Source organism: Callithrix jacchus, chromosome 11 (genome assembly GCF_049354715.1).
Source record: "Callithrix jacchus isolate 240 chromosome 11, calJac240_pri, whole genome shotgun sequence".
Taxonomy (NCBI): domain Eukaryota; kingdom Metazoa; phylum Chordata; class Mammalia; order Primates; family Cebidae; genus Callithrix; species Callithrix jacchus.
This window is the reverse complement of record NC_133512.1, coordinates 88,930,840-88,953,732: the sequence shown is the minus strand read 5'-3', so window position 1 is coordinate 88,953,732 and position 22,893 is coordinate 88,930,840. Positions and strand designations below refer to the sequence as shown.

Below are 22,893 nucleotides of genomic sequence, written 5' to 3'. Positions count from 1 at the left end.
CATTGATGATGGTGCATCTTTACTTGGTCTACTGATTCAAATGCTAATCTTTTCCAGAAACAACCTTACAGTCACATCCAGAAATGTTTTTACCACCTATCTGAACATTCCTTAGCCATGTCAAGTTGATAAAATTAATCATCACAACTGCCTAATACTACTTAGGTTATTAACTGTAACAAATAGTATTTAATAAATTGTGGATTTTATTTAGATTTCACCTATTTTCCCACTAATTCTTTTTCTGTTCCAGTATCCAGAATCTAGCATTGCTTTCACCTTCCATAGTTCTCTTCTAACCTATTATAGCTACTTAGACTTTTCTTGTATTTTATAACTTAGACCCACTTAAAGTATAACTATCAGGTAGTTTGTAAAAAGTTCCTCAATTTGGGTTTTGTCATATACATACAAATGTGTGTGTGTCATCATATATATTATATACATATATATATAAAATCATGTATTTATATGATCAGAAATTTTGATCATTGCATGGTGATTATGTAAATGCTAACATTAGGGGATTCTAGGTAAATGATATAGGGGAACTCTGCACTATAGTTGCAACTCTTCTCTATGTCATATATATACATATAGAGATATAATCATTATTAGAATGAGCTTAGAAATATGGGAGGTAAATATCACAGAGGTGATATACTCTTCTCAGCACACAATTTCAAAAACTATATGATATACATTACTCATGACATTAAATTTGGTCATGTAAAGTAGTGTCATTGCATTTCTTCACTATAGTTACTTCTTTCCCCTTTGATAAATAATATATAATGAAGTCACTTTGAGACTATGAAAATATCCTGCTTCTTTTTAAATTTTTCCCACCAATCTTAGCATTCATCAGTTTATCTTATGTGGAACAGTTATTACTTTGGTATTTACATGGTGATTTGCTAGTTTGTTCTTTCTATCCATTTTTATTAATTAGAAATTTTCTGTGAGAAAAAAATTTCCCTTCCTGCCCATTTATCATTTTATTATGGATATGATAACAAAATTATGGACCTCTGGATATTTATTTTATTCTTGGGGCATTTATCTAATGACATTATTCATTGATCTAAATTGTTTCAGCTTTGACAATTATGAGCTATTTTAGGTTGGCTTTGTGTTCTTTGAAATGCCTTATGTTTTTTCTTTTCTTTTCGGGAGTTATGTTTTACTTTCTGGCACCACAAGATGCTCCAGGCTCATATATATCTTCTGTGTCCCAGCTGTGAAATCAATCACTTTTCTAAGTGATCTGGCTCATTTCATCAGAGAAAGCTATCTAAAAAGATCTGAGAACTACGTACAGCCATGCCTGCTACAGTGTTACTCTCAGAAGATGAATAAAAAATACATAAATGTATATTACCCCATGTATACACACACACCCCTACATTTATTTAATCTAATTATATTAATATATATATTTTAAAATCTTGAGTTTATACTGTTGTATGTGATTCCAATCTAGTATCACACAGTTCATTTGGACATTCCCCTTTGCTTGTTTTTAACTTCTTCATCTGACAATGAGAAAAGTTAGCTCTCATCACCCTCAACATACTGACATAGATGTGGTAACTCTTCAATATCCATGGTATCAACCAAGAGTGAACTGAAAAAATGTTTTAATTGTGTCTATACCAAACATATATACACTATTTTCTCATCATTATTTCCTAAACATCTCTTTACATAACACTTGCATGATGTTAGTTATAAGTGATGTAGAGATTATTTAAAGTATATAGAAAGACATGCATCAGTTATATGTAAATACCTATGCAAATACCATTTTATATCAGGGACTTGTGCGTCCATGGATTTTGGTAACCAAGAGAGGTCCTGAAATTAATCCCCCAGGGATACTGAGGGATGAATGTTTATTTACATACCAGTTCAACATATGCTAACCAATATCCATGTAAGAAACAATATAATCAACTAAAGCACAATGTTTATAAACAGATCATTTTGACTTCAGTATTATAAGATGTATCAAAACATGGTTTTCCAAAGTGATGTAGATCAGCTCCTCTTTTCCTCACTCTTTTAGTGGGGTTAGGGTATTCATTTGCAATACTGCTAGATTCCTTTTTCCCAAAGAGCATTCCAGTTCATCCTTCTCTTCCCTCCCCTACACACACCCTGGTTATATTTAATTGGCATAAAATAGAAGTTTGTGTTATATAATCCTATGAGTTTCGACAAATGCATAGAAGCATGTATCTACTATCCTAGTACCAAACAGAACAATTCCACCACCCAAACAGTATAACCAGATATCACTTGTAGCTAAACCCTTTCACTCACCAAACCTGGAAACCATTGATCAGTTTGTGATCTGTTTGGTATTACCTTTTTCCATTTACATTGTTATATAAATGAAAACCATATAATATTAGCATTTAGGACTGATTTCTTTCACTTAGTACAATGCAATTAATATTTATCCATCCCTGCTATTGAGTGAATATATGGCTTATATCTTTATATTGCTCAGAATTTCTTTATATTGATGCACTACAGTTTGTTCATCCATATTACTATTAAGACATTTGGGTTGTTTCCAGTTTTTAGTGATTATTAATACATCCACTATAAAAGTTCATCTATAATATTTTTAAGTTTTATAGATATATAGTAGGTGTATATATATATGAGTTACAGGAGTTTTTTTTTTTTTTGAGACTGAGTTTCGCTGTTGTTACCCAGACTGGAGTGCAATGGCACGATCTCGGCTCACCGCAACCTCCACCTTCTGGGTTCAAGCAATTCTCCTGCCTCAGCCTCCCGAGTAGCTGGGACCACAGGCATGCACCACCATGCCCAGCTAATTTTTTGTATTTTTAGTAGAGACGGGGTTTCACCTCACTGACCAGGATGGTCTCTATTTTTTGACCTTGTGATCCACCTGCCTCGGCCTCCCAAAATGCTGGGATTATAGGCCTGAGCCACCACGCCTGGCCTGATATATTTTCATACAGGCATGTAATACACAATGATCACATCATAAAAATTGTAGTATCCATCACTGCAAGCATTTATCCTTTGTGTTACAAACCATCTATTATACTCTTTCAGTTATTTTTAAATGTACAATCAAATTATTTTTTACTATAATTACCCTGTTGTGCCAGCAAATACTAGGTCTTACTCACTCTTTCTTACTATGTTTTTGTACCCATTAACGCTCTCCACTTCCATCTGACCCACAACTCCAAGCTCTTCATTACCTTTCCCAGCCTCTGGTAACCATCTTTCTACTCTATCTCCATGAGTTCAATTATTTTAATTTTTATCTTCCACAAATCCATGATAACATGTGAAGCTTGTTTTTCTATACCTGGCTTATTTCACTTAACATAACAACCTCCAGTTCTATCCATATTGTTGCAGATGACAAGATCTTCTTCCTTTCATGGCTGCATAGTACTCCATTGTTTATATGTACCACATTTTCTTTACCTATTTATCTGTTGATGAACACTTTGGTTGCTTCCAAATCATGGCTATTGTGAATAGTGATGTAATAAACAGGCAAGTGCAAATATCTTCTTGATATAATGCTTTCCATTCATTTGGGCATATACCTATCAGTGTGATGGTGAGATTGTTAGGTAGTTCTGTTTTTAATTTTTTGAGGAACCTCCAAACTGTTCTCCACAGTAGCTATATTAATTTACATTCCCGTTAACAGTGCATGTATAAATTTTTATGTTAACATGATTTTATATCTTACATGATGAAACAGGTTAAATTTCTGGGTCATATGTTGAATGTATATTTATTATCTACCTTTGTAAGAAACTGCCAAATTGTTGGCCAGAGTGGCTGTATAATTTTCTATTCCAACCAGCAATGTGACAGAGTCATCCTACAACCTCATCAATAATTGGTATTGTCAGTTTGCATACAATTTTGCTTTAGCCATTCTAATTGCTATGTAGCAGTAACTCACTGCAGTTTTAGTATGTATTTCCTAAATGACTAATGATGTTGAGCATCTTTTAATATGCATATTTCACAGCCACATATCATCCTAGGTAAAGTGCTTGTTGAAATCTTTAGCTCGTTTTAAAAATTGTTTGCTTTCCTTTGGGAGTCCGAGGTGGGTGGATCACGAGGTCAAGAGATCAAGACCATCCTAACCAACATGGTGAAACCCTGCCTCTATTAAAAAAAAATTGTTTGCTTTCATATTATTGAATTTTAAGTTTATTATATAGTTAAGATACAAGTATTTTAACAGATATGTAATTTGAAAATATTTACTCTTGAGTCAATGACTCATCCTTTCGTTCTCTTAACATTGTCTTCCACAGAGCAAAGTTTTAAATTTTGGTAAAGTGCAATATTTCAAATTTTATTTTGTAGATAGTACTTTTAATGTTTTATCTAAAAACTCAGCACACTCAACCAAATTCAGAATTTCACCTAAGTTTTCCTGGGAAAGCGTTAAAATTTTATGTTTTACATTTACGTCTATGATCCATTATGAGTTAGTTTTTGTAAAAACTGTAAGGAAAATGTTGAAGTTCATGTGTTTACATGTAGATATACAATTGTTCTGTTTTTGCTTCTTTGTCAAAAAACAGTGAACTATATTTGAATGCATGTATTTCTCAACTTGCTATTTTGTTCTATTAACCCATGTGTCTATTCTTTTGCCATTACTACACTGTCTTTTTTTTCTAGTATGGGTCTTGCTCTGTTATCCAGGCTGGAGTGTAGTGGCAGGATTACAGTTCACTGCAACCTCAATCTCTTGGGCTCAAGTTGTCCTTTCACCTACTGGGAGTAGTGCCACCACTCCCAGCTAAGTTTAAAAATTTTTTGTACAGACAAGATCTCACTATGAGGCCCAGGTTTTTCTCAAACTCTTGATCTGTTCTAGTGCCTTCACCTCCTAAAGCTCTGGGATTAGAGGTATAAGCCACTGCACCTAGCCTAGATTATCTTGTACCTGTAGCTTTTTAGTATGTTTTATAATTGAGTACTTTGAATCTTCTAACTTGATTATTCTTTTTCAAAATTCTTCTTGTTATTCTACTTTCCTTTCCTTTCCACATAAATTTTAGAATTAGTTTGTCAATATCCATAAACAGAAAACCATTTGGGATTTTGTTTGGGACTGCTTTAAATCATATAGATCAAATTGAAGAGAAGTGAAATATTAACATTATTCAGTTTCCTAATACATGATCATGTTTTATCTCACCTTTTACTTTGATCTTTGATTTCTTTCATCTGCAATTTGTAGTTTATAGTATACATATTAAATATCTTATCTATACCAAGTATTTTATCTAATTTGATGCTAATATAAATGATATTATTTTTCATTTTCAAATTCCAATTATTTCTTGCCAGCGTTTAGAAATACAATTGATTTTTGCCTATTGACTTTATGTCCTGTGAGCTTACCAAACTCACTTACTAGTTGTACTATTTGTACATTCTTTAATATTTTATACTTAGGCAAAGGTGTTGCCTGAAATAGAGAACATCTTTCTTGCTTTCTGTTTTTCTTTTCTTTCCTTTTCTTTTTGCAATCTGCATGGTTTATGTGTTTTTCTTATGTTTTTAAATTGACTAGGACTTCTATTATCATGTTGAATAGGAGCAGTCTTAGGAAGAAAGTATCTAATCATTCACCACTAAGTATGATATTAACTAAAAGGTTTATTAATGCCTCTTTTGAGGTTAAGGACGCTTCCTGTTTTACATACTTCCTTCTGTTATGAATGGATGTTGAATTTTGTCAAAGATTTTTCCTGCATTTGTCATACATTATGTATGAGATGATCATTCAATATTTTTTCCATAGACCATTAATATAGTAATGTCAGGCCTCCATCTGTAAGCCAAAGTTGGGCCTTCCTCCGCTGATCACCGCACCTGACCCTGCCATCTTAACTGTTATTATGATAATGTTCACATAAATACTCCTCACTGCCGCCCATCTTAACTACTTTATGCCTTACCCCACCCGCCATTGTAACTGAACTTATGGTAATGTACACTCCTTGCCACTACCCCCATCACTGTAACTGATCTTGCTCTGTAACTTCCACTGCCCACCCCAAACCTATAAAACCAACTCCTATCCCACCGCCCTTTGCTGACGCTCTTTTCAGCCTTAGCCCACCTGCACCCAGCTGAATTAACAGCCATGTTGCTCACACTTGGCGATTCTCTTCACTCAAAGCTCAAGTTTTAATAGATAAATTACCTGGTTTGATTTTAAATACAGAATCAGTCTTGCATCTGTCGGATGAGCTGTCCTTGGTTGTATCTCTTTTTTATATTACTGGATTTTATTTGATAATATTTTGTTGACGATTTCTCTGTCCACAATCTAATCTTTTTGATATATTGTTTGATGTCTATCATTAATAGGTTTTTTTTTTAAACCCAGCCATAGTTCTTCAAATATTTTTTTTCCCTTGTTCTCTTTTTCTCTTTCCCTTCTAAAATTCTAATCATGTATATAGTAAGTCATTTGATATTGTCTAAACTTACTGGAATGCCGTTTAGAGTTTTGATTTTAGTTTCTTTGCTTGTTTCCACTTTTTATGTTTGTGTTTCAATAACTTTTTATAGGTCTAATTTCAAGTTCACTGATTCTTTCCTTGTCTGTCTTGAATCTCCTAATGAACCTTTAAAAGACATGCTTCATATCCTTACTGTTTATCATTTCTAGCATTTCTATTATATTATTTCTTACAGTTTTTCATTTCTTTACTGAAACTACCCACCTGTTAATTGACATAACACCATTACAGTATTTAACATATTAAGTATAGTTATTTTTAATTTTCTTTAAAATAATCCAAATATCTATATCACATCTGAGCTCAATTCTTTTTTTTTTTTTTTTTTTTTTGAGACGGAGTTTCGCTCTTGTTACACAGGCTGGAGTGCAATGGCGCGATCTCGGCTCACCAACCTCCGCCTCCTGGGTTCAGGCAATTCTCCTGCCTCAGCCTCCCGAGTAGCTGGGATTACAGGCACGCGCCACCATGCCCAGCTAATTTTTTTTTGTATTTTTAGTAGAGACGGGGTTTCACCATGTTGACCAGGATGGTCTTGATCTCTTGACCTCGTGATCCACCTGCCTCGGCCTCCCAAAGTGCTGGGATTACAGGCTTGAGCCACCGCGCCCAGCCTGAGCTCAATTCTTATAGTCATTTTCTTTCTTTTGATGTATTTTTTTCCTGTCTTTTCATATGCTTTGCAAAGGTTGCCAGGTATCTTGTGTAGGACAATAAAGACTGAGGTAACTAGCTTTTTATCCCTGAAACTGGGCACATTTTTTCTTCTGCTATGCCTTTAATGCTGGAGATTCAGGTAATTTAATTAGGAGATGAACTATTTGAGGTTGGTTTTTGCCTTGGTTACCCTCATTGCACACTGTCTTTAAATTTTTCTAGAAATATCTTTTCAAAGGCAGTGTCTGATTTGTTTTGTTTTGGTTTTCAATGTCTGGCTCACCCTCAGCTATTGGTCATCTCTTTCTGCCCACCTCAAAGTGTATCATGCAAACTAATTGCTGCTTGACACTTCTTAGCCTGGTGATAAGAAGTTCAAGGTAGTCTTTTTTGTTAAGATTAAACTTGTTTTATCCAGATGCACAGTCTCTTACCTCAATATGTTTGCCCTATTGGTAATTTAAGTATTTCCCTGCTCCTTCACGAGAGAAAGGTTTTTCCAATTCTCTTCACCAACTGCAGTTTGTTTTCACCAGTATCTTAACAGCAAAAGTGTTTTATTTTCCCTCTTCCCATATATTAAGGTTCCTGTCCTAAAGAGTTTGAAGTAAAGTGCTCTAATGGAGTTTAGTGCCCCTTCCACAGTCTACTCTTCCCCACCCAGATTTTTACCATAAGAGAAACTTTTTAAAGTTCTCCAAATCTTTGCTTTGAGTTCTGGCAGGATTTGTGGAATGAAAAAAAAAAAAAGAAAAAAAAAGTGCAATAGGATGAAATGTTCCTTTATTAGCAATCCCTATAGGGTATATCTTTTCTCGGCGCACCCTTCATTAGCCCCTACTATTTTACCACTCTTTCTCCTTAAACTCTTCTTTCCTATATCTGGCTATATCTTTCCCAGTAAACCAATGCTCATGAATTTTTCATATCTGAAATCACAACGAATTGTCAGGCAGTAGGCTCCTCTGTAATCTCAGCACTCCAAAGTCATGAACTTACTGTTTGTCCATTGAATGATGATGGTGGTAACAATTAAAAAGATAGTAGAACTTCTTTTTCATCTCTCTATATCCCTAAGTGGAAAACTATTGCGGTACTTTGTGATTTATAATTGTGTTTGCTAGAGTTCATACTCAGTAACTTAAAGAAAGAAAAGGAAGCCTGTATGGTGTGTAAATATTCCATATACTTACATGTCTGAGTATGATTTTGTTCTTTATTCACATTAGATTTCAATTTGGCTGGCTTAAAATTTTAAGTTAAAAATTCTTGTCCTTTTAAACTCTGAAAGACTTCCTCAGTTGTCTTCAGCATCTAGAGTTGCTAATGGCAAATTTGATCCCATTCCAATATGTATTTCTTTAGTAGAGGCCTAATTTGGCCTTCTAAAAATCAACAGTCTTCTATTCATCCTTGGAACTCTGAAATTTAACAATAATGGCTTCAAATTTGCATTTTTTATCCACTATGCTTAGCATTTTGTGAGTAGTTTCTTCAATTTTGAGCTGTTTTTCTCAGAGCTGTAAGTTATAATCCTTGATTTCTTGTTTGTCTTTTTATAAAATTAATTTCATTTTAATTGACAAATAATAATTGTGTATGTTTATGGAGTACAATGTGATGTTTTGATCTATGTATACATTGTAGAAACATTCAGTCAAGCTAACATATCCATAACCTAATCAACTCTATTTTTTTTTTTTTTTATGGTCATGAAGTAGGAAAGGCAGCAAAACAAACCTCTTGAACACCAAACTGGGAAGAAAGGGGTGATTTATTCAGCTGGGAACAGCATCAGCTTAGTTGCCTAACAGCAGAGCTCCCCCACAAAGAAAATCCTTGCCCTTTTAAAGGCTTACAACTCTAGCAATTACATGTGAAAGGGTCTGGATCCATGAAGTAGGCATGGGGTAGGTGACTTAGGTAGAGGTTGATTGAGTTTAAGTAAAAACAATGCCTTCTGGAAAGATTCCTGCATACCATATTTGTGATCTATAGATGGGATTGTAGTTAGCAGTAGGGTTCTTATCCTTAACATGGCTGGCAGCACCAACTGGTCCCTCCTCTGGCTGACTTTTGAGATGTAATGTAGAAGGCTGAGGAGGATTAAAGGTCTCCTTCTTCAGTGAGAATGTTAAAAATCTATTCTTTTAGCAATTTTGAAACATATAATACATTCTTATAAACTTTTGATTAACATGAAAGGCAACAGATTACTAAAATGTATTCCTCCAGTCTAACTGAAAGTTTGTACTCTTTGATCTACATCCCTCCATTCTCATCACTCCCTGACTCATACCTCTACCTTACTCTCCGATTCTATGAGTGACTTTTTTAGATTCCACACGAGTGAGACAGCCATGTCTTGGAGGCAGCCAAATGCCTACACAGGTAGAGGTGAGTCCCCAGTGAAAGCCCACCTCCAGGCTGAAGACAGTTTAAAGCCTGAAAGCCCAGCTACAAGTTAAATCCTCAGATCAGACTGAGAGTTTTTCTTCCCATTTGGTGTGCTTTCCTCTGACTTAGCCCCACCCTTCTTTTATTTTACATACACTTACCCTTTCCTAATTGGCTTTCTACATTGCCATGCCCACCTTTGAGTAGTGTCTTTACTTTAACCTTTTTTGCATACTCACAATCCAGTCAGCACACGCTCCCCATTCTGAGTCCATAAGAGGACCAACCCACACAAGAAAAGCTTTCCTGCTTTCAGGTAGAGGAACCACCCACAGCCTCCCCTCTCTGCTGAGAGTTTTTCCTTAACTTAATAAATTCTACTCCACTCACTCTCCAGTGTCCCTGTGCCTAATTCTTCCAGTTCATGAGAAAGAACTTGGACCTAGCTGAGCTAAGAAGCAGAAAGACTATCACACATATAAGTGACAAAATATAATATTTCTTCTATGCCTGGTTTATTTTACTAAGGATATTACAAAGGATAGTATCCTACAGCTCTATCCATGTTGCTGCAAATGACAGTCCTTCCTTCATTTTTAAGGTTGTATAGCACCCCAATGTGTGTGGATCTACTACAGCATCTTTATTCATTCATTCATTGATAAATACTAACATTTCTTCCATATCTTGGCTATTGTGAATAATGCAGAAATGAACATGGCGATGTATTCAACATTTCTGTTTCCATTTTTTGGCATATATACCCAGAAGTCGAATTCCTGGATTATATGGTAATTCAGATTCTCTCTTAGTTATCTAAGCATGAGCTATAGAAGAACTTAAAGACTGATATCAGGAGCTAAAAATATGCACAGAAATGGAGGTCATGAAGTATCAGTATTATAGTGGGCCACAAGTAAAAATATGATTATGTGAATGTTAGAATTAAACCAAAACTGAAATAGATAAAAGATGTTTTTATAATAGACTGTGAAGCAAATGATTACAGTAGAAGCAGAAATGAGCAAGAGTATAGTCCTCAGTACAGGAAATGGAAGCTCTTCTACTGATGAATGCTAAAGCTTATTAGATTTTCCTGGAGCTTCAACTACTTTCTAGTCTCTATGATCTGTAGTTTATTTCAGGACAAAACTCTTGTCCTCATTCTCACATACAATATAAGCACAATTTTACTATTCAAGATAACCTGAATCTGATTCTAGTCAACAAAATAACTTAGCACATTTCCTCAAGTAGACGATAAGCGACTCATGTGTCCAGTTCTTTGCATGCACCACAACATATGAGGTTTAAACACCCAGAGATTCTTGATGTATTCTTTCAATGGTTCTAGAAACTAGAAAAGAGATGATGCTATGATCTAGAGATTAGAGAGGTGGTGAGGGTACCTATACTCTTTCATACTGCTATCAAATATTAAAACATTGCTTTTGTTACACACACTACAAATTGGAGTTTACTTAAAGCACAGATTGTGACAGGCCATAACTTCTTAACTGGTTATCACAAAATCACCATACTCTGAGACATTCTGAAACATCCCTGTGGTGACTCAACAGCAATCTATAAATCTAATTAAGATGCTTGAATTTGTTCCCCCTCAGAAGACAGTAACACTAGACAAGCTTCAGCCTGAGGTCATCACACATCTGATTCATGACATTTTTCTTGTTAGGTTATATCTGCTAGGAGTTAATAGTCTGAGAAGTTCTTACATAAATGTAATGAAAAATATAAAATGTTTATACCAGGAAAGGAATAGAAATGATGAATAGAAAAAATTTCTACTATAAGCTTGTGATGTCAAAATGTTTATAATAAAAAATAATTTATATAATGTTTTCTGGTATTTGGCTTGAACATAAATGTTTTACTTTAATATTACTTTAAAATACAACACAAGTGCCAGTAAAGCTGGATTATCAAGTCTATTTTACCTTAATACATAAATATGTTATTTACTAAAACCCTGTGAAAGCTCCTGAATGTAGTCACATGTTAGGCTTGCTTTCTCAATATTCCACGTGCATAAGAAGGAATATAGACTCTTTGTAGTTTCAAAGTAAAACAAAAATTTCTAATGAATATCATATTTTATTAATTTTTATTCAATATTCAGTATTGATTTTTAGTTTTTAAAGTGATGCGTGGGTTTTTTTCTTATTACTACAATCCGCTAAGACTACAGCCCATCTGTTTCTTAAATAAGGTTATGTAGTAAATCAACCATCTTCACCTCAAGTATTATCAAGACAAAAATACAATGACTTAATATATACTTTTAAAGGTGAATTAATAAAATTTTTAGCTGGTCTAACAAATTATTTTAATAGTGATGAATTAACTATATCATGATTTTTTTTTTCTCCAAGGACATGGTCTTTACATTAGAACTTGAAATTAAGAGAAATTCACTATGAGTGAAGAACATTTATCATGAGAAAAGCAGGATTAGTATTGATTAAATTGTTATGTGGTAAACATTTTTATAGGCCTTCTCACCATCTGCATAGAAAATTTCCAAAATAATATTGTGACATCTTTCCTTGGGAAAAAACAATTGAGTCATTACATTTAGATGTTGAGGAAAATAAAGATAAATCCATACTGTTCCAACTGACACTTCCAAAAAGAAGTGTCAGTTCAGAATATTGCTAAGTCTAGACTGCATGAATAAGATAAAACAGTCAAGCCAATAATAAATCCCTTCTTCTTTAAGAAAAAAAAATCCAATAAAAGGTTTCAATTCTGATGTACCTTTGAGGGAGATGCTTTGCCTTTCAGATTCATAAGACCAAGGGAGTAAGGAGTCTAAATGTAGGAGCCTGGTTGCCAATTGAGACTAGAGCTGTTAGCACACTCTTCCAATTTAAAGGAAAGTCTAAGACCACACAAGTCAAGTTATTTGGTCTTCTAATGTTTAATCCTAAAGAGGGAGCAAGTCCTACAGTCACGATCCTAAGAAACACCAATCATATACAAGCCACTGCTATCTGGAGGACAAGCAGACCATGAAGCTATTCTGCTTTTAATGAAGGATGAGAATTGTGTTCAATGAAACAAAGGATTAGTGCAAGTCATTCTCTCTAGAGCATTAAATAAAACTTTCTTCTGCTTTTTAAAAATTAATCCATTTCAGCAAGATAAGGTTGACTAAAATAAGATCTTTCCCAGAACTCTTAAATCTTGCACCTAATTTCAGGGACTCCATATACCAACAACTTCTAAAACATTACTTAGTACTATCTAATATTGATAGTAGCAGGAGACAAATCCCTAGGAAGATAAGGAGGGTCCCCAGTGAAATCACACCTTCAAACCAAGGACAGTTTAAAGCCTGTAGTCAAGCTACAAATCTCAGACAAATCCGTGGACTAGATTGAGAACCTCTTTTCCCATTTGGCATGCTTTCCTCTGATTGATCCCTACCCTTCACCTATTTTGCATATTCCTCCCCTTCCCTAATTGGTTTTTTAACATTATCATGCTCACCTTTGAGTGGTGCCTTTTAGTTTTTTTGTTTACTCAAAAACCAGTCACCATGCAGTCACCTATTCTGAGCCCACAAAAGCCCCAGACCCAGCCACACTGAGAGAGGAACTGCCTGCCTTTGGTTGGGGGTGACAACCTGCCTTCTGGTGGGGGATTACTGCTTCAAGTCCCCTTTCCATTGAGAGCTGTTTCATTGCTCAATAAAACTCTTCTCCACCCTTCTCACCTGTTGGTTGTCATTGTAACCTCATTCCTTTTGGAGGCAGGACAAGAACTTGGAACCCACCAAACATGAGTATAAAAAAGGCTCTAACACTGTGACCCTCTGCCCTCTGCTGGCATGGGGAAGCTGCCCCATGTGACAGGAAGCAGTGGTGGTGCTGGACCAGCACCGGAGCCATGGCCATAGTGGGGCAGTGGGACTGAATGAGTTGTAATACAAGCGGGATCAGAAACACCCAGCCCAGCTGCAGGCTGAGCATGGGATCCAGGTCAGGGCACAAGCCAAGCACAGCCTGCATAGCCAAACCTTCAGCAGCAAGCCAAGGAAGGCATGAGAAGGGCTTGGACAGGGGCGTCATTGGCCACAGAGGTCTCTAGCTGGTGAAGCAGCACCAAAAAAATTCCTGCATCAATATGGTAAATATACTGATGAAAAAATTGAAATAACATGCCCAAGATGACACTCAGGAAATGGCAAAAAATGATGATTGGAACTCTCAGTAGCCTAATTCTAAAGTTCTTGCTCTAAACCCCTGCTGAGTTTTAGTGCCACAGCATTAACTATAATTATGTGAAGATGATGTAGAGAGGGAAGAAATTTCTCACCTCCTGCAATTCCAATAAGTTATTTGAATTCTTTGTGGATCCTGCTCTTGGATTAGGGTTGTGTGTTTTACCCAGTGTGCACATGCACATGTGTGCGTGTTTCTGTGTGTGTATTTTAAAATACAAGCCATTTATTGAAACTATTCAGTATGAACACATTCTCTCAGCATTATTTTGAGTTGAGAGCAATTGAAGAGTAGATGCAAGAAATTTCTGCCTGTCCTCCCTTCTCAATCAGAAAAAGCAAGAGTATTCTTAATCACTGGAGACAATACTAAACTCGTCAAACTGGAGAAACCACCACTGGAATCTATGTGGCAAACCTCACTAAAATAATCTTCTTTCATTGGTTTCTACCATAAACTTGCCTTCTCACAGCTGCTGTCCTTAAAAACCAAAAGCATTTTTCTTTGCCTTTTAATTCCTCTACAAATGTATTTTTCTTTTGTTAAGATACTTCATATTCCCCAAGTCCTAACCCCTGTCTTTGAATACTCCTGGTGGCACAATGCCCGCTAATAAGCTTCTTATTTGCTTGTTTGTTGTTGTATTTTTCTTGTTAATTTGCCTTTGTCTAATTTTCAGAGTCCTAGTCAATGAAGCCAAGATGAATAGAGAAAAAACTCCTCAACCCTTACACTTCTTTTTGAAGTCCCTGGAGTCTTAAACAGAAGAGAGGGCTTGTATGCATGAGCAAAAGGATTTTTTTATATCTTAGAATAAGGATTTTAAAAAAATAAACATTTCCACATTCAAATAAACATCCCTATAAAAACCTTCAAAGTACTAAATCATGGATACATTCAATCTTGTGTAAGGTAAAAACAGGTGAACCCTTTATGATTAATCATTCATCACCATATTAAAAAAATGAGATGCTATAAATATGCTCACAAGGTTATGCATTCTAATACTACATACTGAGTGCTTTTCCAGAAAAAAGTAAGAAAAATGAAACATTAAGCAATAAAAAAAAAGGAAACTATAAGAGGAGACATGGGAGTATTAATAATAAGCAAAGATATGTCAATCTTTTAGAAGTCTTGGATAATAGAATTTTATAGTAAATCTCCATCTATATCTAGTAAACAATCTTGGTTTTCAATTTAAAACCCTATGTTTATGTCAACAGAACTGACAAGTCCTACCAAGATTAAAAGAAAATTATTTGTCATTGAAGACCTCTCATCTTGCTAAGGAAACAGAAATATTGATGATAAGTTACTAAAAGTTATATTCAAGAACACCATCTATTTAATAATATTGCATTTGGATAAGAAAAAAATTACAGACTGTGAGATCTTCAAAAATAAAAATTAAGAAAAAAAATTTCTTTTGATATGAAATTAAGAAGTCATGGAGAAGAGGATTGGCCAGTTAAAGCTACTATCTGCCATGCTGCTTTCAGAGTTTAAACAAAGATATAGGCCAGGTGCTCTGCCTTGTAACTGTAATCCCCACACTTTGGAAAGCCAAGGCCAGAAGATTACTTGAGTCCAGGAGTTTGAGACCAGTCTGGGCAACATGGTGAGACTCTGTTTGTACAAAAAATTTTAAATTAGCCAGATATCATGGCACATACCTGTAGTTCCAGCTACTTCGGAGGCTGAGGTGGGAGGACTGATTTAACCCAGAATGTCCAGCCTAGGTCAACAGAGTGAGACTCTGCCTCAAAAAATTGTTGGGAGCCCTCCTGTGTGAAATCTTGCAAAGCGAGTTTCACAATATGGGTGGTTTGAGCCCAGATGCAGAGTCTCCAAGAAGAAGGAACTTAAGATAAAGGGATCAAGAACACAAAGGAGAATCTAGCTAAAAGATAACCATATGGAGAAAAAGAGATCTGTAAATTGGGATCACATGCAGTCATGAGGCACAATGTTGTATGTAAACAAAACCTTTAATCACTACATATTGTGGTGACTTATTGTTTATCAGTCATCTATATTGTAGCGGGTCTGTGATTTATCTACTTGTTTTTCTTCTTGCAATGACATAGATAAGAACCTGGAAAATGTATATATTCTGAACCTCTGTGAAATAAAGTTGTTGTTGGAACACTGACTCCTCAACCCTCCTGACCCCACCTGTCTGTCTCCTTTTCTTCTTGCACACCCTCCACTCAGGTTGGAATCCTCTTGCTGGCTGAGAGTTCCTGGCAAAAAATAAAGGAATAAATAAATAAACAAAAAACATAAATCTAATATATGAATAACATCATCAGTATCGGCACACAACAAAATAATTTAACTATTTAATTATAAATTCAAAAACAGGAATTAAATATTTAAGTACCTTCTAAATGCTGAACAATGTAAGGCTCCAAGAGTCTCATACCTATGGAGAAAATGGAAAATGGCTGTCAGAAACAAACCCCAGGAATAGTCAACAGAAACTACACTGAAAGTACTAGAAATGTACATGAACACAGAACAATCACCAAGAAAATTTTATAAAATCATTAAGAAAAACAATAAAATTTAGCTAGGCTTATTGCACAATTGGCAGTAATTACTAAGGCAGCTTGCTCTTTGCCCCACTTTCTTATAGCTAGTTGCTGTTTATTTTGTACCCCTTGTCATAGATATTGTGTTCTTTTTTTGTTTTATAGATAAAATCTAAAACACATAAAATAATAAACTGTCTCTTTGGGTTTTCCCTTTAGATTTTGCATATTAATAAAAGCCGCTTGTCTGAAGGGCCCAGCAAGAAACTGACTCACAGAAGAATGCAATAACCACATCATGATGATTTTATCCCCCTTACCTCAACCAATCAACAACACCGACTTTCCAGCCCCTCACCTTCCATAATCCTCTTAAAGACCCTTGAGCAGCACCACTTGAGGAGATGGATTTGAGGCTTGGGGATTCCTCCCATCTCCTTGCTTGGTGGCCTTGCAATTATTAAACTCTCTTTGCTGTAATCTCCACTGTCTCAGTACATTGATATGTTTCCACACAGTGGGCATACAAACTTGGCAGTTTTGTAACAAACATATCATCTGAATCTCTAGACTATGAAGAAACACTTTGCTTAGCCATTCTGCAAAGACCAGTGTGTGATGCTTTAATATTAATTTAGGCAATAAGCTGGCAATTTCATAAGCATTTAATATCTATTGACTTCCTATTATGAATAAGGCTCGATGCACAGCTCTGAGGATTCAGAGTTAAGTACAGAATGAATACTGCCTTATAGGAGGAGATAGTCTAGTAGGAAAACAAACTCATGGAAAAGATAATGTTGAAATCCTAATGCAAAAGATGCTATAGCAATCATAATTACTGATAATGGAAATGGCATAAAATACCATCATTGTAACAAACATTTATTACATGTTTACAAGGTGCAAGGCACAATGTTAAAGCAATTTACAAGTATTAACTCGCTGAATCTTCTGAGACAAGTACTATTATTATAAATACCTTATTTACTGATAAGGAATGGGAGGGTCAGGAAGTTAAGATTATCTAGAAAGTAAAGGACAGATTGTATGATCAAACCCAGTCTGAGGCCTAGACTATCAATCATGCTGTTGTTCTGCCAATGAGTAGGAAGTCTATGGAAGCCTAGAGCAATGGAAGGGGAGGAAAAAAACATATACAATTTCTTTTCTCAATTCTCATAAGTTCTTAGCTGGGTTACCTCTGTGACAAAAGACAGATGAATGGAAGGGAAAGGTATACAAATTTATTCAAGGGCATATGGACATGGAAGCCATACTACAAGGTATGAGGCTCTAAGGAGGGGTCAAATAACTGAAGAATTGTTACACCATCAAGTTACAGAAAGAATAGAGGCTTTGAAGGTCCTGGGGGCAGGGAAAAGTGGTATCACAGGTTATGGGAGAGTAAAGGGAAGAAAGCATGTCAAGCAAAGGCTGTCTTGTCATGCAGATGAAAATATTTCAGGTAATCTCAGAGCTGCCCTCAAAAAGAATGGATGGTAGTTTTTGGTAAAAGTTTCTCTGTCAGACCTTTAAAAGCATGAGACTTCAAGTCTCTTTTTCCTGTAAGTTAACCTTTCCTAGATCCAAGGGGGGGCCTCAGAAAAATCCCGTTTTCACCTGTTGTTTACTTCAGTTCACTAATGTAGATATCCTCTGTAGAGGCAAATTTCCCACAAACCAGGCAGCTTTTCTGGGCTGTTTTTGTGTTTTGCAGCCCCTCTGAATAACCATATTAAAACATGCCAAAGAAATACATTATGGGATGAAATATTCTGGTTTTCTTCACAAGGGTACTTAGAATTAACTGGGGTATGGGAAAGGTTTTCTGGGAAGAGGATATTCTGGAAAGTAGGGACCAGGAGCAAGAGTGTGGAGGTATGAAGTAGACCCAGAGGTGTCTGTCTCAATACTACAGCATGAACTGAGTGATATTGGGGGCCTAGATGGATCAGGGGGTGGTGGATGCTTTACCTCTTTCTGGTAGGCAACAGAGAGTGTATAACAAATTTCTAATAGGGGAGTAATAATATATTTGCATTAAGAGAGATTTGCTCAGTAGCTATGTGTTAGCAGCATGGGAAACAGTTTGAAGTAGTCAAGACTGGACGTGTCAGAGATGTTTGAACCAGAGCAACTCCATCTTCAATAGGGGCTGGGTAAAATAAGGCTAAAACTTACTGGGATGCATTCCGAGATGGTTAAGACATTCTAAGTCACAAGATGATGGCACAAGATACAGGTCATAATGACCTTGCTGATAAAACAGGTTGCAGTAAAGAAGCGGGCTAAAATCCACCAGAACCAAGATGGCAACAGGAGTGACCTCGGGTCGTCCTCACTACTATATTCCCACCAGCACCATGACAGTTTACAAATGCTATGGCAACATCAGGATGTTACCCTACATGGTCTGAAAAACAGAGGCATGAATAATCCACCCCTTATTTATCATAAAATCAAGAAATAACCATAAAAATGGGCAACCAGAAGCTCTGTCTATGGAGTAGCCATTCTTTTATTCCTTTATGTTTCTAATAAGCTTGCTTTCACTTTACGGACTCACCCTGAATTCTTCATTATGCAAGGTCCAAGAACCCTGTCTTAGAGTCTGCATCCAGACTCCTTTCTAGTCACAGAAGAATAAGAGGAAAGCTGAATAGGACCAACAGCAGAAGACAGCGTTATTAACTTTGAGTTTTATAGCCTAACACATCGTAAGTGCTAAGGTTATGTTAAACTTTCACACTTCTCCTTCAAATAGCCCAGCCCTTAATAATATGCCATTGGTCTAAATATTATGCCTTTCCTTCCCCTCCCCCCAATCAACATAACATAAATCTAGCATAGGGATTAGATAATTCTTTCAAATAAGCAAAAGACATTAGATATGTCTTTGATCACATTTCCAGACCAAAGAGAAAAGAAGAAAGTTCAGACGCCCAACACATCAGTCCATTTTCTCAATGCTGGTGCCTGCCTCCTCAGCAAGAAACAAAGCTCCTAAACTCATGGGCATCAGGATTCTGGGGAAATGACTAACATGAAAGGGAGCTGGAAACTTAAAGTGCTAGATAGATATTAATACAAATGATTACATAAAATTCTGCATATTAATTATTTATATTTACTATCTATTTGATCATTCCAGTTGTTGCTTACAAGATTAGCAGATAAATGGAAAAACTAATTCTTTAATCAGTATATGAACACCATAACAGAGGCCTTAGAATTAAAAATACAAAAATACTGCAGTCAGAGATTATCCCTTTATTCTTGAAATTCTAAAACTTCTTAGATGTTAATAGCATCTCAGGACTCTATTAAATGTCAAATAAAATTGATGAAGAAAAGCACTCCTTTATACATATATTTGTTTCCTTTTATTTATGACAGCAAAATTTTTATTAGCAACACAAGAATGCATTCTCAAGAGTGGATTCTTTTCACATAGTTTTGTTTCTTAAAATATCAGTCTTAAGTAACTAAATATAATATTTTAACGTTTTTTTATATGACACAATAAAAACCATCTAAGCTATTAACTTTTAGAAATATAATTTAACCTAAGTACAGACTGGTTTCTCATTACCTTAAAAGAATATTTTGGCCCAAAAGGTAATTACCACAATTGTGTTATTTTAGATAGTCCTATGTCCTGAATGTTGGTGTTTCTCCAAATTTCATATGTTGCAACCTAAAACCCAATGTAAGTGTATAAACAGGTGGGGCATTTGGGATGTGATTAAGTTACAAGGGTTCCACTCTCATAAATTTTTGGTACCCTAACAAACCAGGCTCAAGGATTCTTCTTTGCCCCTTCCATCATGTGAAGTCACAGTTAGAAAGTGCCATCTTATGAGGGAGACAGCAAGCCCTCACCAGACACAAAAATCTGTTGGAATCTTGTTCTTGGACTTCCCTGCCTCTAGAACTGTGAGCAATAATTTTCTATTACTTATAAATTACCTAGTCTAAGGTATTTTCTTATATAGTAGATCAAGTAGATGGGGATACAGAGATTTTCTTATGTGTGTATATATATATATTTCTTTATTGTTTGTCTTAAATTATTATTTCTGTTTTTTATATATAACTCCTTCCACTAAGATTCTTTAATACTTTTTGTCACTGAATGATAACATGCCAAATAAAGGGTCTACTAGTTTAATGTTTTCACATGGTTAACAAGATAGATTATGTTTAATGCTTGACACCAGTGTATTCACATATTGAAAATTCCCTAAATATACTGGGTTTCTGTGACAAAACATCCAGTTTATGGGCTATAATTTTTATTCTTTAGTTAAAAATTCTAGCTTCTCAAATCAAGGACAAGATAACCTCAGTAAATAATTGTTGATAAAAATACTGAATCTGATTTCAATGAAGCACTAAGTAAAATATTCCTTTCTTTTTTACATGTGTTTATTATTCATCACCACCAGAAGCAGTAGTAAAAAAACAGTAGTAATCTCCTTTCTGGGCAGGGCATCTCTGAAAGAAAGGCAGCAGCCCCAGTCAGGGGTTTATAGATACAACTCCCATCTCTCTGGGACAGAGCACCTGGGGGAAGGGGCAGATGTGGGTGCAGTGTCAGCAAACTTAAATGTTCCTGCCTGCTGGCTCTGAAGAGAGCAGCAAATCTCCCAGCCCAGCACTCCAGCTCTGCTAAAGGATAAACTGCCTCTTCAAGTGGGTTCCTAACACCTGTGCCTCCTGATGGGGGGGGAACACCTCCCAGCAGGGGTCAACAGACAGCTCATACAAGAGAGCTTCAGGTGGGTGCATCAGGTGGGTGGCATCTGGTGGATGCCCTCCTGGGACAAAGCTTCTAGAGGAGGAAGCAGCCAGCAATCTTTTCTGTTGTCCAGCTTCTGCTGGTGATACACAGGCAAACAGGGTCTGGAGTGAACTTCCAGCAAAATTCAGCAGATCTGCAGAGGAGGGGCCTGACTATTAGAAGGAAAAACCAACTAACAGAAAGCAATAACATCAACATCAACAAAAAGGATGACCACATAAAAATCCCATCCGAAGGTCACCAACATCAAGGACAAAAGGTAGACAAATCCATGAAGATGAGGAAAAACCAGCACAAAAAGGCTGAAAATTCCAAAACCCAGAATGTCTCTTCTCCTCCAAAGGATCACATTTCCTTACCAGCAAGGGAACAAAACTGAACATAAAATGAGTTTGGAGAATTAACAGAAGTAGACTTCAGAATGTGGGTAATAACAAACTCCTCTGAGCTAAAGGAATATATTCTAACCCAATACAAGGAAACGAAGAACCTTGATAAAAGTTTACAGGAACTGCTAGCTAGAATAAGCAGTTTAGAGAAGAATATAAATGACCTTATGGAGCTGAAAAACACAGCACGAGAACTTCATAAAGCATACACAAATAATCAATAGCCTAATTGATGGAGCAGAAGAAAGGATTAAGAAAATCACTCAAAACTGCACAACTACATGGAAACTGAACAACTGGCTAAATAATAAAATTAAGGCAGAAGTAAGTTCTTTGAAACCAATGAGAACAAAGACACAACGTACCAGGATCTCTGGGACACAGCTTCAGCTATGTTAAAAGGGAAATTTATAGCACTAAATGCCCACAAAAGCAAGAAAGATCTAAAATCAACACTCTAACATCACAATAAAAGAACTAGAGAAGAAAGAGCAAACAAAATCAAAAGCTAGAAGACAAGAAATAACTAAAATCAGAGCAGAACTGAAGGAAATAGAGACACAAAAAACCCTTCAAAAAATCAATGAAATCATAAGTGGGAGTTGAACAATGAGAACATATGGACACAGGGAGGGGAACATCACACAATGGGGCTATCAGGGGTTGGGGAGCAGGGAAGGGATAACATTAGGAGAAATACCTAATGTAGATGACAGGTTGATGGGTGCAGCAAACCATCATGGCACATGTATACCTATATACAAACTGCATGTTTCCAGAATTTAAAGTATAATAAAAATCAAAAAGAAAAACAGTAGGAATCGATGACCTGAAGTGTCAGGAAATTACATCTACAACTGCTGAATACTCACCATGTACCTCAGCCTGTTGAAACCACAAGACAACATGGAAACTTAAAGTGGGGAAAACCAGATTTCAGAGCCTAGAAACCACCAAGTATGGTGTTGGGACTCAGAAAACAATGCCCCAAAATGAAGGCCTCAGAAGTGAAAGCTTTCTCTTACCTTCCCCTGCCCTCCTCTCAGTCCCATGCTTCCCCAAGGCTAGCCATAGAAACTAAAATCCTCTATGGGCGGGTCACAGAACACAGATACCTTTTCTACAAAGCCAGCTATAAAAGCTAAAAATAATATTCTTTCTTTCCACCTTTATGCATAGAAACTGACCATAAAAAATTATCTGATCTGTCTTGTTTTACTATAGTTATATATACTATAGTTACGTAGAACCCCATTCCAGAAAAGGCCCTGTCTCACACCCAGAAGGAAG

The 22,893-nt window shown here is 36.0% G+C and overlaps 1 protein-coding gene across 1 annotated transcript in view; it reads right to left on the bottom strand.

Annotated features, from left to right (window-relative positions):
* ANKRD7 (ankyrin repeat domain 7) overlaps positions 1 to 22,893 on the bottom strand; it is a 137,230-nt gene that overhangs the window by 28,304 nt on the left and 86,033 nt on the right. The window contains 2 exon segments of the mRNA XM_035254214.3: positions 16,049 to 16,116; positions 16,257 to 16,298. Coding sequence (XP_035110105.1) covers positions 16,049 to 16,116; positions 16,257 to 16,298 — 110 coding nt within the window.